Source organism: Uranotaenia lowii, chromosome 3 (assembly GCF_029784155.1).
Source record: "Uranotaenia lowii strain MFRU-FL chromosome 3, ASM2978415v1, whole genome shotgun sequence".
Lineage (NCBI taxonomy): Eukaryota > Metazoa > Arthropoda > Insecta > Diptera > Culicidae > Uranotaenia > Uranotaenia lowii.
The window spans coordinates 72759779-72776681 of record NC_073693.1 but is presented as its reverse complement, the minus strand read 5'-3'; the positions used below and the strand labels follow the sequence as shown (position 1 = coordinate 72776681).

Below are 16903 nucleotides of genomic sequence, written 5' to 3'. Positions count from 1 at the left end.
AAAATAGAGAGCCCTCTCACTTCTCTATGAGATCATTTTAAATTGTCGATAATTTGTCTATTTGTAGTTCAGTTGATTTTCACATCCAAGCAGAGATCTCATGTCCCTAATTTTTCAGGACTTGACTGATTTTTCGAGACTCAGCCTGACAACCTGATAAGCCATTGGATTTTCCTGATTTTTGAAAATTAGCCTTATTATACCTGATTTTTGCGAATGTAATGAAAATTGGGTGGTAAGGAACTGCATTAGTTACTATTGTTGAAGTGAAAATGTGGATCGACGACCAAAAAAAGGTCTTCACTTCGAGCTTTGTCAAGGGGGCTTGATCGGTATAGCGCACGGCATCCTTCCAAATAAACGAATTTCAAATCAAATCAAAATTACTTTGAGCGGAATTTCCGTTACTTTGACGTATCCTGATTTTTATTCCACCAGTTCCTGACTTAAAAAAAAAATCTGGGCAACCCTGCATCCAAGAGGTGTACAGATCTATAGGTGAGGAAAAAGATCGAAATCGTAGAATGAAATTTGAGATTGATGTAATTTTTGTGCATAAAGTCTAGCGCGAGAATGAAATCGTTATAGTTAACACGTTCGTCGCCACGCTCATTTTGGTAGTTTTAATAGCAGGGCCCAAAGAAATTCTCGGCCGATGCTATCTAGAAGACCTAACTGATCTTAGACAGTTTTTTTTCTCCAAAAAAGCTCATTATCACCGAAGCTTTGTCTCTCGATCTGAGAATTGTACCATGACACCATTATACCATATTTTTTATTTCCCAATATATTTTAAAATAAGTTAGTTGACGTCTCTAGTCAATTTTACACCTAAAATATGATTTTGTTTTTGTGGTTTAACAAAAAACTATTGGATATGTGTGTTTTGGAGTTTTCGTAGATTCAAATGTGCCCAAATAAAAGGTGCCCAAAGAAAAGTGTACGCAAAAATGTCAACCAGATGTTTTTTTTCCTTTGCCAGTTCATTCATTGTTAGAAGAAACGCATATTTCCATTTACCTAACGTGATTCAGAACATTTGAGTTTTATTTTTGAGAATCAAATAATGAACTAGGCTGAAATTCCTTAGTTGAAATTAGATCATTAACATAATTTTTGGCGTGGTCATAGAAATGCAAGTTCAAATACAAACTTTTTGTAATTAACCTTACCCGCTCTTGAGTGTCAATATGGCACTATTTTAAGTTTGGCGGCTTGTAACTTCATATGGGTGCATTCCAGAAATGTTTAATTTTGCATCATTACTTTTTAATGGACAAACCCTGAATACCCAGGAAAAAACTCCCTAAGAAGACCTTGAGAGTCAACTTGACACTCCTCACTTGAAATCGCTATATCTCTCTTGTTTTGCAACAGATTTTTACAAAATTTATAGTTTTGGAAACCTCGTTACTAAAATCAAATATGTTTCTCGGACATTATTCACCTATAATACTTCAGTTTTCCGTAATTCGAAGTCTAAGAGAAAAAATACGAAAAAACATGCTTAGGAAAAAAAGACTGTAGATTAGCTATGGAATGGTCAAAAAAAAATTCTTTTAGTGTCAGAGAAAGCTGAAGTTAGAAGCTCTACGTTGCAAAAAAGAATATATTTTTTTGATTTTTTTTAAAGATCATGACTACAAAAAATGTAAAAAAAATGGTGTAAAAACCGTATTTTCCAATCGGTCCATTGATTGAAAAATACGGTTTTTACACCACTTTCAAAATTGTTTAAGTCATACCAGAAAAATTTTGAAAACAGAATTGGAAAGTTGAAGTGATTTAGCACATTTTCGCATCTTCAGGTTTTCAAAATACGAAACACATAATTTGTGACGAAATTTCAAAGGTGCTGTTTTGCAAACTTTTTGCCAATTTGCAATTTCTCAGATTTTCTTGCACTTTAATTCAAATTGCACTCTATTTTAAGTATGTATATTTACGCCTCATTTCCGCTATAAATTTATATTCACCTAAAAGGTAATTTCAAACAACAAATTTTCAACTGACTCCCCCCCCCCCCCCCCCCCCCCCCCCCGGATTCAATATGTCAGTTTTAAGCGATTCACAATATAGGTACATTTTCTTCAAATGTGGTTGGATGGATTATTTCGAATTTGCCGGTTCGCATCGCATCGTGTGCACTATGTCATCAGCCTTAGTTTCTCAATGCTTAAAATTTTCTTCTGGTAAGAACTTTCCCAATAAGGTGATGCTGATGTACCTACATGTCCTGTTTGAAGTATATGAAGCATTCTGAGAGTTACTCATGTTGATTATAATATATATTGTATAGAAGATTACTTGAAAATCTGATGCTTAAAGGGTGATACGGTCAAAATTAGGTCAATATCAACTTGACGTATTTCTTTCAATTTTGCATTTAAAAAACCTGAACACCTCTCATTTTGAAGGTGTGTGTGTGTGTGTGTGTGTGTAGAATGTTGCTCCTATTTTGATTTTGTTGTCTCTTCAGTTGTCAAAATGCCGTCCAAGGAAGAAGAGCAGCGTATCAAAATTTTGCTCGCGCATCGCGAAAATCCAAGTTACTCGCACGAAAAGCTGGCAAAATCGCTAAAAGTTGCCAAATCAACCGTTACAAATGTAATTAAATTGTTTGGGGAACGTTTGTCGACAGCCAGGGTGTCTGGATCGGGGGGAAATCGAAAACCGGAAGCCGCTGAGACGACAAAGAGAGTTGCCGGAAGTTTCAAGCGAAACCCTAACCTCTCTCTCCGAGATGCCGCAAATAACCGTGCATCGAGCCAAAAAATGAGCCGGACTATCGACTTACAAGAAGGTCGTGACTCAAATCGCAATTATAAACAAAATACGACGGCCAAAGCGCGATCCCGGAGGCTGTACACGACGATGCTGACGAAGTTTGACTGCGTGGTAATGGACGACGAAACCTACGTCAAAGCCGACTACAAGTAGCTTCCGGGACAGGAGTTTTATACGGCAAAAGGAAGGGAAAAGGTAGCAGATATTTTCAAGCACATGAAACTGTCAAAGCTCGCGAAGAAATATCTGGTTTGGCAAACCATCTGTACCTGTGGCCTTAAAAGCAGCATTTTCATAGCTTCCGGGACTGTCAACCAAGCTTCCGAGATTCGCTCAGGATAGCCGATCTCTGAACGCTGTTTCCAAAGCTCTCTCAGGTAGTGAGAAGAACCGCCTTCAAATACTATGTGAGCAGAGAACATGTTGCGCGACACTTATTCCTGTATTATCGGAGAGCATACGTTGCTTGTCTTGTTCGTGGCGGAGGGGAATTCTATCTCGTCAACACCCATTGAAGGTTCGCTTACAAGATAATTCCCCGTTCCTTGTATAGCTGCAGAACAATTCGACAGAGGGGAATATTTTAGTTTGTCGCACTCGCTTGCGATAGGTTCGTAGCATTTATCAGCAACGAAAAACTCGGCTCTGAGTTGGATCACATGGATCGCTCATACGTTTATCACTTACGTCGGGTAGTGGCAGAAGAATGTATAACATAAACTAAAATCAAAATATCTCGAAAACGCGTGGATATTTTATAGTCATGTTTTCACAAAAAATATTCTAAGAATTAAAAGGAACTTACTTATGACATTTTCCTTAATATTTGTTCCTTAAAGTGTGAGAAACTGGTGAGGCTATTACAAAAATGGCTTAATTAGTTATAATTATTTTTTAGAAAAAAAGTAATTTTTAAAACAATGCATTTCCATCGAAAGGTTTGAGGATTCAAACAACTTTTTAACCTTAATCGATCACAAACATTATCCTACACTTAATGAACATTTTATATTAATATTTGTTAGTTTCGTTATTCACAATTCATTCTCAGTTTGATGCATTGTTGATAATGGTAAGTTATCTGAGAAGGGGTTAATTTGCGTTGTGGGCTTGCAAGGAACTGGAAGCATTCTTCAGTGGTTTTTTCAATTTTTTAGAGTGACATTCAAACATTTTCGATACGATTAAAAAAGTTTACAAAAAATACAACAGACCTCGTTCGTTTTTGACAACATTCGATTTTGGCAACATCCGATTTTGGCACATGTGTCAAAATCGAATGGTTTTTTGAGCGACATCACCTTTCAGTTTTCTTAATATAATTTAATTTGGAAAAACTCCATAAATACGTTTTTACCTTCTGAAATAGTGATAAAATACAACACAAAAACAAAAGTTTTTCAAACAAATTATAAAGAACTCAAAAAGACAAAAAGATGAACAATTCAAAAAAATTGAAAAACAAATACAAACAAACGACTAAAAATGACAAAAAAAAAACAAGCAAAAAATGCTGAAGAATGACAAAAACAGCATTTATGACCAAAAAAACAAGATTTTAAACAAAAAAAGAACAGTACAAAATGCATCAAAAACATGAGAAAAGATAATTAAAAATTGAATAAAAATGGTCGATATAGTTGACTTAAAATAAAGTTAATGATAATAAAAATAGTTATTTTTGTAGAAAAAAGAGTAAAAAAAATAAAGAAAAACTGTTCGATATTGGCAACATTCGATGTTGGCAACACAAAATGTTCGGGCATGTTGCCAAAATCGAACGCGGTCTGTATTCCAAATTTAGATTCCAGATCAGAATTCCAATATGAGCCAATAACTGAAATTTGTTTCAGAGCCCTCAATCGTCAGTTTATTAGTGTTTAAATTTAGAGGTTTTTTGTTTAAATCTGATTTCGTTTTTTTTTTTTAATCGAACTTGTGAATCTGAATTAAAATATGAATTCCAAATGATGAATCTTACATAATCGGAAAATAATTATTCATTATTCCATGAATTTTCAACACATATCTAAGCATTAAATAGGAGTTGAAGAAAAAATTCATGGAAATTTTTTTGAATGAAATGCAAAACCAAATTTGAATAACGATTTCGAAACACCTTTGCTATTCTATATCCTAATGTCGAAGTGAATCGTATATCAAGAATCCTAAACTACATAAATACGGAATTTGAAATATGAAAACAGAAATACAATTTCTATTTTGATAATAGGGAACCTCTGATTGAGCTTAGTCTTATTTCAAATTCAATATCAGATATAAATTTCAATTATTTTTTAAATTTGTTGCAGGATTCGGATTAGTTTTCGGGATTTTGGCGTCAGCTCTGACTCAGGATTGTCACTCTTGTATAACCTCACTCAATTATCAAAATCCAATTTTAAACTTGTTTTGTGTAGAGTAAAACAGCCGCTCACTTTTCCTAGAGGGGGGGGAGAGGGGGGGAGAGGGGGGGAGGGGGTTAACAGCCAAACCAACCCCCCCTCCCCTATCCCCCCATTCTACGGTTATACCCAGAATGACAAATTCCCAAAATCAAACCCAGAATTAACTTTTTTTTTGTAATTGTAATTTGTAATTTATTACAAATACAAATACAAACTATTCCTCAGAACATTTTTTCCAGAAGGCATCATTTACCATAAATATTTTTCCTAAGAATAGACCATTTCCCACAATGGAACATGTCCTAGAATGTCACAAACCTAGATTTTTTACTCTTTACTATACTTTGTTGAAAGTTCAATGCAAGACTTAAGCGACGACTTTTTTGTAAAACTAGTTGTTTCATATTTAAGAGCTTGTTTCTGCAAATATAGTCAAATTCTTACTAAAATCTGTCCCAACCAATACTAGTGATTTTTGTTAAGTCGAAGAGACAATGAGTGAAAGTTCTTTGAAAAAATCATAGAAAAATCCATTGCAAAACAAAATATCTGGAGTGAGTTTTTATTTTCAAATTTAACATCAAAGCATAATTTATTTCTATTCAACCATGAAAAGTGCAGAAAAGTATTTGTTTGATAGGAAATGTATATTTTTCAGTCAAATCAATTCGACTGGAACGATACCACCATGCATAAGCAGTAAGCTCATGTTTTCCATTAAGAAAAAACAAGTAATTTAAAAATTATCTAGGTGGGATCGTAAAAATTCCAGAACAATTTCGAATTCCAAATAAGTCAAAAAACGTGTATACGATTTGTATACGCCGATTCTCCTGTTAGTAAAACTGCTCCATCCTTCTGCTGAACGCTACAACCAAACCAGTTCGGAAACAAACGAAGGAAAATACATCGCTCAGAGTTGTCTCTTGAGTCGCTCTTCACAAATAGCATTCAGAGGTGATAAGCGACAACTTGTATTTTCAATGTCGCTTATCATCGTTGAGTTGTTTCATTATAGATAGGTTATTTGTTGCATTCGTCTGCCCGTAGGATACAATGAAACAAGATTCTTTGTAGGAACTATCTCTAGGCTGACAAAATGTCACGCGGGATTGTAGCAGAGAGAAAATACACCATGTTTGTTTCGGCGGAGAATTCTCTCGCTTGACGATAAGGAGAAATGATCCAATTTCGGAACCTTGCTGTCAACCAAGAAATTTACGTGAAAGAGTGTTTGAACAAACGCCTGCTGCCTTTCCTGAAGAAACACGATTGTTCCGTACTGTTTTGGCCGGATCTGGCATCTTGCAATTACGGTAAAAAGGCCATGGAGTGGTACGCTGCCAACAACGTGCAGGTGGTTTCCAAGGACAAGAATTGTTAAGCGGAACCTAAAGAAGACCAAAAAACTGCTAAGGACGAGCAGCAGTCCATGGCAAACTGGCTTTCTGCGGCGAAAAAGGTGGAAAAGGTGGCTGTACAAAATCTGATGGCAGGGGTTAAGCGTAAGGCCCGGCAGTTCGGATTTAGAAAAGCGGAAGCCTACCTGAATATTTGTCCTGAATTTTATACTAATTAAACTTGAATAAGAAATTTAATTTGATTTTTTAAATAAACGATTTCACCGATTTACACGCGTTTTCCCTTGACCAAATTTTGACCGTATCACCCTTTAAAAAGATTGGAACCAGTTCCAAATTCTGTAATCAACCGAAAAGGGATGTCAGAATATGGTTTAGCAATTTTCGAGAAATATTTAGATTTGGGAAAAGCTAAATTTTTCAGCATTTCAAAAAAAACATTCCTGTCACTCTCGAGCACAGCCTACCAAGGCCTGATTTATTTCTCGAGATCGATTGAAAAAAAAACTTCCATAACCGTCACATCACCTGCAGAACTTCTAAGAAATTTCTGTAAAACTATCAACCAAATCGAACTTCCGCTAAAAAAACGTCTCCATTCACGAGGGATTTTGTGTAGGCGGTCGGGAGTATGTTTGGATTTTGAATAATAAACACGCGATGCACTGGAGGGATGGAAAAACATTGCAGCCTCAAACCACTCGATGGAGAAAAGCGAGAGAGGCACTTGCCAACCGGTCGCATGGGTTATTGTGGGTAGCGTATTTTGTCGTCACGCCTGAGACCGGACCGATGCGCTGCTGCTAGCTGTAGATTCCCATCTAAAGCGATATGTATTGAACGGTGTGGTTGATTCACAGCGCTACCAGATGAAATTCCATCAATATTTCTTTTCACACCCGGTTTGTCCTGAATGGAGGAGGTTAATTCGGTTTCAATTAGGAAATCAATACGTAGGTAGGTACAGACGAACTTGTCTATCAAGCAATGTCGCTGTTTGGAACGGGAGGATGAACCAATCGATTTGATTTCTGTAGAAGAATTGCGATTGTGCATTTTATTCTACAAAAAAAATTTTTTTCAAAATACATGGACGACATCTAAAGGTCAAAAATCTTTACATCTCATTAGAATTTTGATCATAAGGGTACTAAAAATGATAAAAATAAAATTGACGGACATTTTAACAAGTTATTATTAAAGTTGTTCAAGTTGAGGTATCGAAATGTACCTGAACGATGTATTCCAATTTTTTTTAAAGGCCTATTGTGCTGCCTCTGTTTAAGATTCAAAGGAAATCAATCACGAAATAATGGGAAGCTTGTAACAGTGATAATTTGATTATCGTCGATTGTGGAATCGAATGGTGGTTTTTCAGGTCTATTTGATATTCTGTGTGGAGGTATTGATTTTCCACAATCTGTGCCTTCTGCATCTCGTTCAATAAAAACCGACAATCAGCGGACTGGAGATCTGGCTGGACTAAACTTTTAATGAACTTTCGTTACTGTTGTCGTCGAAGAGCGTTCTGAGTCTAGTAGAAAGTCATTGTGCTCAACTAGCGTTTTTTTCGGTGTGTTTGTTGGATTTCATCCACATTCTTCGCACTTGAAACTTACATTCACACAGACACACACACACGTTCGCAAGTGTCATCGTAGAAAGGTTCTATGAAGAGGTGGTTCAAAAGGTTGGCTTCCACTCGATGGATAAGTTGCGAGAATCGCAATTTTCGCCCCGCCATCCCCATCCATTGTTGAACACGATGGCTTTTCACTGCCTTATGGTTTCAGTAAACTAGGGTAGATGATGTCATTGATATTTTATTGCTTTTGTATTGGAAATATGGGTTTTACCATTCAATTTTATGAATTTACTTTCTACAACATTGATTCCAATTATAGGGTTTTTATGTTTTACATAAATTCGGTTCTTTAGCGGGATTATACCACATTATACTTCAGCCAGCACTATAACGTTCAACAGTTTAAAAAAGAAAGGGAATCAGGATGGACTGATTCCACACTCCACACGGGCACAAACTGCTCGCAATGAAAAACTATGATGAAGGGTTTCTGACACGACCTAACCGGTTTTCCACTTACATCCAATCTACTGGCCCTTTCAGGGGAAATTTAAGGAGGTTGTTTTTACGACGAGGGGCCCTATATGTTTATAGATATGTGTCGTATAAAGGGACAAAGGTGAGGTTCGAGCGTTTGTCATACCTACAACATACCTGCTTGCTAGTAGTTCCTAGGCCTTGTGCAGGAATATTGGAAGGACTGTTCGCCTCAATGTGGGTCACATTATGACGAATCCTAGAAACGGTTTTCCCCCCAAATTGGAGTTCGTTGTCAATTTCATACTCCATTATGATGGCACGTGATAAACAATCAGTCGGTTTCCTGTGAAGTTATTCTAGTCGCAACATTGCGGATAGGGAATATGAGTTCATTCATACTATGTACATAGAGTAGCCCTCAGTTATATGGAGGATTTTAAAAGCCACAATTTCACTGCTCCCACCAACCCCTGATATGATCTTTTTATCAAAATGACAAACTCTGCCAAATTTCATTCACGCCTTGAAGTTGAAAATTTTTTGAAAAAAAAAGTTGAAGAGGTTGTATATCAGACACAACCACAAGGTTGACGTAGAATTACGGTAAAAACTTGATTTGTTATTTATAATACAAATTTGTCGAATTTGAATAATTTTGACTTAAGCGATAGAGCCAAGCCCTAGTTGAACTGGCAAGTGTTTAGTTCAAAAGGTGCTGAGCAACTAATCGAATTCGCTCAAATTTTTATTTTATATGCCGAAAATATCTTAGCGCACGCAAAATGAAGGTAAAGTTCAAAGCATAATAACGAAAAAGGGTGGATCACACGTGCGAGTATCGAATCGACGAACAAAAGCTTGCTTTGATCCATTGGGTTTTCATCCAGATGAATTGAAAGTACACTGCCGGCCAAAAGTTTGTAGATTACCCCTTCTAGAACATGAAAATATACTTAGCAAAACACATTCGTTAAATTTGGAGCAATAAATTGCCTTTACTTCAAATTATCAAAATAGTTACTAACACTGATTGGATAAACATTCGACATATTTCGTGTTCTGTTGAAATGTTCGTTTTTTCAACAAAATCTTCTTTTTATGGAAGAAAAGTTGAGTAGATATAGGAAATTTTATGCCTTTAGATAGAGAAGGTTTCCCAGAATCTATTCACATAAAACTACGGAAATATGATTCTAAACTCATTTAAGTAAGAGGATACAGTCCTGAGAAGGACTGGTTTTAATTGTTATGGCTTTTTGACTAGAAATTTACGTGGTGGCTTCTTGCCGTACCACACTCCTAAGTTACTTTCAGCTGACCAGATTTGCTGGTTGAAAACCTTCTAGATGGAAGTAATGGTCGATAAAGCTTAGTTCTTTTAGAAATGGGACACTTTCTTTTGCTTATGGCTCGTTAACTGGTTATCGGACATTCAAAATTTTGACAGCATTTTACTGCCTGTGAAAAGTACTATCCGAACTATTTTTTTCAAAATTTTAAATTTAAGCGTTTTTGAGATATCTACGATGCAAGAAAAAATGAAAAAAATAATTTTGCACAGTTTCCTTCAAAATCCATCATAATCAACTTGATAGCTGAAAAAACCGTTGATTATTCAAAGAATTAATGTGTGTGAGTGGTGGAAAAGTATGCACACACTATCAAAAATGTCCACAAAGTTCAAATCCAGCATTGGAATGAAGCACATGATCGAAAACTACGGTTAAGGGTCATCTGGAAAGTCAAGTCTCATACCAGCATTTTTAATTTGGAAAAAGCGAAAAACTAAGGGTGGATCGCTGAAATGTCCAAAAAAAAATTCTCCGATAAGCTGGAAGTGTTGCCTAGTAATGAATCATTGAAACCCTACCTCAAAAAAAATTTTTTTTGCTTGTTCCAGAGCTTGTAAGCTGTACAGCGAGTACAGAGACAATGGGAAAGATGATGTTTGATTAACGACAAAACTTATGAAATACTCTATTTACAACAAATTCCAGCGTTTGAATCCTATGCCATGCCTGCTCGGGGCAAGGTCCCGAGCATATCAAAATATGTATTTGCTAGTTGTGTTGTATGAAATAAAATAATTTGCCCAAATTCTGCTCCTGTGAAAAAAAACAACAATTTTTAAAACGAAAACTTTGGTTTTTGCTTTTTTTTAACCCTAAAAAGAGTAATCTTGTATGTGCACTTCACAACCTCCGATCTATATTAACCAATTATACTTGAACTTCAATCTCATGATGGTTTCACTTCGTTATTGTCAGATTTTGCCAGCAGAATTTGCATTAAAAACGCTTTAAAGTGGCTCAAAAATAATCAAGTTTTGTTTATTTTGAAACAGCTTTATCACTAAATTGCCCTTAGTTTCTTTTAAAAGAGAAGTATTGAACCGATAAGTAGCTGAAATTGAAGGAGAAGGTTGTAGCAATCTAAAATTCAGATTAGACGAAGTATAAGTTTGAAAAACTGATCAATATCATGAATGAAAAATGTGTGCGCCAGCCGATGGGAGGTATCAAGAATAACGTAATTTTTTTTCTTACAAAAAAAGATAAATATTTTTTTTCAAATTTTTTAATGAATTATCATAAAATTACCTTCATTTCCTCCATAGAAAGTATTTAGATCAAATTAATGGTTTTCGAGATACACGCATTCGTAACTGTCCCATTTCTAAAAGAACTAAGCTTTAGTAAAAATTCTAGAAATAGCGTCATACATGGAAACGACTCGTTGCGCTCCTTCTTGACTGGGTGAGCAGCACCTTAAGCCGCGCCAGCAACTAAGCAAATTGCCCCCGCATTCTCCACCCACTCGTCGTGAAGAATAGCGCGCCATTGGTAGCAAACGGCAAAATTGGTCGCGTATGTGCACAGCAAAGCAAATAGCAGCGCTCACAAAATTTTTGGTCGCTCCAACCGACCACACGGGAGAATGCCCAAAAACCAAATGCAATCCTTGCCCTTTTATAACTTCGGATCTAGTGCAGTTTGGGTCGACGGTCGGGTTTTTTTTCGATCGGGTGTTTTGCGCACCAATTTGTATAAGCGCTTTATTAGTATTGGTGTAACAACACATTGCTGACCAAAAATGATGTACGGAAAAGAGGCGTTTTTCGTGACGCGAGATCCGTTCGCGATTTTCAATTTGCCCCCGTATAGTGTTGCCGTAAGACGTTATTCTACGTCAAAAAGGTTAAAAATTTTCATTGAACAAATCATACATAATTTATTCTAACAACACTGACATTTTTTCAGAGCTATTTTCAGAATTCCCTTCACCCTTTAGACATATTGTGTTAGTTTCATGCCACCGGTCGTTTAAAGCATGGATCATCCAAAATCTGGACGCACTGTTTGTTATACCATAGCGCTCCTAGTTGTCGGATCTGGAATGTTTGGACAGTACTTTGTTCGGAAATGTTTCCTCTATCAGTGCTGAAAACTTCATAACGATTCGTTTTGATCCAATAAAGTTACACGTAATGGAAGCCGCGAGGCGAAAATTAATTCTGGACACCCACGTCAATAACCCGACGTGGTCTGGTTAAAAAATTGTGAAATCTGATTTTGGGCGGCTTCCTGGCCAAAATTTTACAAAGCCACTGGTCGGGGTGATGTCCCCGCCAAGTACAAATTCGTTTTTGCCGATAAGTTGTCAAGAAAGTGTTTGATCTGCCAAGGTATTTGCAGCTGCGAACGAAAAACCCTGGTTTTTGTGAAAAACAAGACCATGGACTCCGAAATGTACAAGGAGGAGTGCCTTAAAAAACTTTTTTTTTCGTACATTCGATCTCACAAAGGACCAGTAAAGTTTTCGCCAGATTTGGCAAGCTGCCACTACAGCAAAGAGGCACTACAGTGGTATCGGGACAACGGGTGGATTTTGTCGAAAAGGGTATCAACCCACCCAACTGCCCTCAATTCCGCCTTATCGAAAAATTTTGGGCAATTGTCAAGCAGAAGATGAAGAAGAGTGGTAGGACGACTCGGGATGCAACAGAGATGAAGAGATTATGGAACAAAATGGCTGCTGAGGGCAGTGAATAGGGTGTCCAAACTATGATGAGTGGTTCTTGACGAAAAGTTCGAAATTTCATCAAAACAACATCGAAATAATTTTGTTCTTATTTTTTCTTTGAAGTGCCATAAAAACCCTACATTTTGATTACAAAACATTTTTATTTCATTTACATAGCTCCGAGATTGACCTTTTTAAATGCGTCCAGATTTTGCGTGATCCATGCTTTATTGCCAATTCCAATTTATTCCCATTTAAAAAGACTGACACCGCATTATTTGCGAAAACCACGTTAAAAAATCGCGCATTTTTTCATAACCATTCGAAGAACGGCGATGATAATCAAATAAACATACTTTTGAAAAACGATTTTGGCAAAAATATCATTTGCGGTGAAAAATACTCGAGAAAATATTTTCAGTGTATGTCCGGATGAACTGGATGAATTCACGCGATCGAGCCGGTTCTTCGCGCAAATTCGTTTTCACTATGGCCGATCTATGTTTTTTTTTCAACGTGTTTTAATGAGAAGCCATTTTTCGTGCGAATTAGAAATTCGCTTCGCATCTCGCTTCGAGCTTACTGTGTTCTCGACAATAGTCATTAGAACAAAGGAACCTCTTTCAAATGCCTAATTTCTAAACGATTGGTAGTTTAATTGTTGAATAACATTTAGTCGTTTATGTATCCGTTGTCGTTTTCCAAATTTTCGGATTTTTTGAGGAATCAGATCCAAAAGAAAATAGGTACATAATTTTTTTATAACGTTACCAATTATGTGAAATCCCTGTAACTTTGTTCACATGCGACAAAATTATTTGAAATGTTCTACAAAGTTGTTCCTCATGTTAATGTGGGGGCTAGGATTCAAGAAAATTTGAAAATTAGGGCTACCCTAATGTACATATGTAAGAACTGCACGGAACATAATAAAAAGGTAAAATTTACCGAGATAGCAAGGTGAACGCTTGTGAAAGTCAAAAAGGTAACTTCTACCCGAATCTGAGCTGGAATAAAAAATACAATTCACCACTAAAGGTCAATCCAAAAAAGCAAGGTAAAGTTCATCTGAATTGAGCTGAATAAAAAGGTAGAATTCACCTAAAAAAAAGTTAATTAAAAAAGGTAAAAATTACCTGGTAGCGAGGTGAAGTTGGCTTGGATTGAACTAAACAAAACGGTACATCTCGGTCATCTCGAAAAAAGTAACTTTTTGCCGAAAACGTTTATTGAGGTTAAGCTGTTTTGTCATTCAGAAGAAGAAAGTTGGCGTGGACTTCCCTCAACTATTTTTTTTTATACACGGTGGTACATTCCAACAGTAATTATAAGGTGAAAGTTCCTATTACTTTAAAATAAATATCAATTTTTGAATGAATTTTGTTTTTTTATAATTGAAGAACCAACCACGTAGCATTTACCTTTTAAATCAGTGAATGGGAAAATACTATTTACTATTTTGCTAGGTGTATGCCAAAGTAAAATTTTCCTTTTCGCTAGGTGAATTAAAAAAGGTAAAATTTACCGAGAAAGATGATTGGAAAAAAATCACCTCTGCTTCTTGGTAAATTTTTCCTTTTTTTCGTGTGTCGACCCATAAATTCAACATTAAATAAACAAAGATCTATCTGAAAAATGTTTAGTAACAAAAATTTAGAAAAGAAAAGCAATACGTCCGTTACAAAGTATGAGAATAAATTTGACAATAAAGTCATTATACAATAGCCGGAAAAAGTGCTCGGTTTAGGGTAGACGCCTACATAGTAGATTTTTCTTAGCGGGATTAGGAAGTTTTGGAAATGGGCCCAATATTCACGAAGGAGCACAATGGTTAAAAATAATTTCTCCAAAGCTGCCACGCACAAAACAGTGTTCATATTTACCCTACGTTTAAAGAAACGACGTAATAATGAACTCCTGTTTTCTAAGCATAATGGTTGATGATTTGAAAGCAAAAAAGAAAAAATCAATATTTGCAAAGTTGGAACTGCAACAGGAACAGTTACGGATCAAAATACATTTCAAAAACTTTAAGAACATTTCAAGAACTTATTCGAAGAGCTTTATCGCAGTCCATCGCGGACTATTCGGAGTGACAACTTCGAACCTTTTTAAAAAAACGATACCTCAGGAGAAATTTGGACCCCGATAAAATCTGGTGCTTCGAAAAAATCTGCAGGAATTGATGGGTTGCCAAACAAGTTTTACGAGAAATGTTGGAACATTATTGGTCGAGAATTTACTCAATGACTTTGGTAAACCTATTCCACGAATTTCAACAGGTTTCTGTGGCAATCTTAAACCCTCTGAAAACTGTAGGAACTGGTATTGGAAATGTTGTTCTTCCCCTAACAGTAGGGGAGAGTGGGGTAACGTGGGCCGTGGAGAAACGTGGGCCACTCTAAATATCTCAGCTGTGTGTTGAGATAAAAATCTCAATCCAACTGTCATCGTCGTCGCTTTGCGTAAGCATGTTTTTCTATATGTTATTGACTTATGTACGTATGCTACTTAAATTTAACTAGCATAGAAAAATGTGATTACATAATTAAATAAGCGCCCACAAATTGCATCCACCTGGAGACCTAAACTACATAACAAAAATATGCTCATACGCTTATGATCTTAGTTTTGTCATGTTCTTTCATGTGGAAAAGGAATTTTTGATGAAACATCAATTAGTCACACTAATTCAACCAATTTGCAAATCATAGCTTGTGGGAAATCGTGGGCCACATTTTGTGGGATATCTTGGGCCATCTATATTTTGGTGTTTTCATACACATTATGAACTTAAAATACGTTTTTCCTATCTGCAAAGTTTTCTTATGCCAAATAAAGAGTTGTGAAAAATATTTTTTAATTTTTTCCAATGCGATAGAGATGAACAAAAATCTTTATGAGGAATTTTGCCGAAACGTTCGCGAGCCAGGAATTAGGAACTATTCGATCAGACATAACTCTCTTTTTAATTTCCTCATCTGAAATTGCTTTCAAATAACTAAATGAATTATGAAATTTCAGTTTTGGGTCAACTTATATGAAGTTATGAAGCAAAGAAAAAAAATTGGCAAAACATAATCCTGGGTTTTCAAACGAGGCTGAATGGATGAATTGTTTGAGAATATTAAATTTATACCAAAAAGTTATTCTGATTAATACCTACATCTCTTCAAAATTCTGGTTATATTGCATCAACACTTTCGCTGCCAAACAAGGTTTCTGGTAAATTACGGCGCAAATAGAGTAATGATTCTTCAAAAAGAAAGAGGAGGGCTTAATCTTCACTCATCATTACTGAAACTCAAGTCCTTGCTGATGAATATTTAGAATAGTGCGAGCTGGTTCGAATCTCCCATTTATGTGGTGTTTCCTGGAGAATAATGTTAGTTTGCTGGTTAAAACTTCAATCCTAAGAAATATTCTCATATAAGAACCGTTGTACAGGAATCTGTATTTTTGCCAGCTAATCTACTTCGATCTTCATGTTCGTTGAGCCTCAATCAATTTTACCCTCAACGACCAAAGGATCCCAATATTTTTCGAGAAAACCTACAGAAATCAAAATTCGTCCCAACATCCCAAAGCGGATGGTTCGGAGTATGTGTTTTCTTTTCAAAACCGAGATACAAAATTAATATGTCAGTACCGAAGGAATCTATTCTCGACCATCGATAGGAGAGTTCTAAATCTACAGAAAATGGATTGAATCTTTCCGGATTTTCGTAACCCTGGAAAACACTAAAAATTTACTCATCAAACACTTTGCTTAGCTCATATGTAATCTTACCGGAACAGCTTAAACAAACAGAAATGTGAAATTTTAGTAACAATGAGAGTAAACCTAGTCAATACCTATTTCATGTTCGTTTGACTTTTCTACTTCCTGTGCGGTTAGTAAAAGTTGAATCATCTGTCGAAGGAGGTTCCGAAAATCGGAATTTCTGTTCAATGAGGAATTGATGCACCAACCAATTTGATTTAAAGCTTATAAGGAGATTTATTTTCGAGTCAGAAGTGGCTCCTGAGATGTTTCTCTGGAGCCACCATAAATTTCTCGATATGTGAAATCTTTTTTCCAGTACACTTTATAATTTCATTCTATTAATTTTACTACTACGATCTGATTCAACAAATTTTATCTATATAGATGATACACACACGGTTTTCGCCAGTATTTACGCTGTTTAAATAACTGCGTTTAGCTAAACAAATTAACATAAAAATTCAAAAAAATGCATTGCATTGCTATTTTTTTC

The 16903-nt window shown here is 35.9% G+C and overlaps 1 protein-coding gene across 3 annotated transcripts in view; it reads right to left on the bottom strand.

Annotated features, from left to right (window-relative positions):
- LOC129756862 (D-aspartate oxidase) overlaps window positions 1–16903 on the bottom strand; it is a 40043-nt gene that overhangs the window by 11661 nt on the left and 11479 nt on the right. The window contains exon 1 of one of the 3 annotated variants that reach the window (XM_055753902.1): window positions 8506–8648. The exons of 1 other annotated variant lie outside the window; for it this stretch is intronic. In XM_055753902.1, the coding sequence (XP_055609877.1) occupies window positions 8506–8510 (5 nt within the window). In that variant the 5' untranslated portion in view covers window positions 8511–8648. Of the gene's footprint in view, window positions 1–8175; window positions 8448–8505; window positions 8649–16903 lie in introns of those variants that run through there. One more of the 3 variants, XM_055753903.1, reaches the window with a different exon arrangement.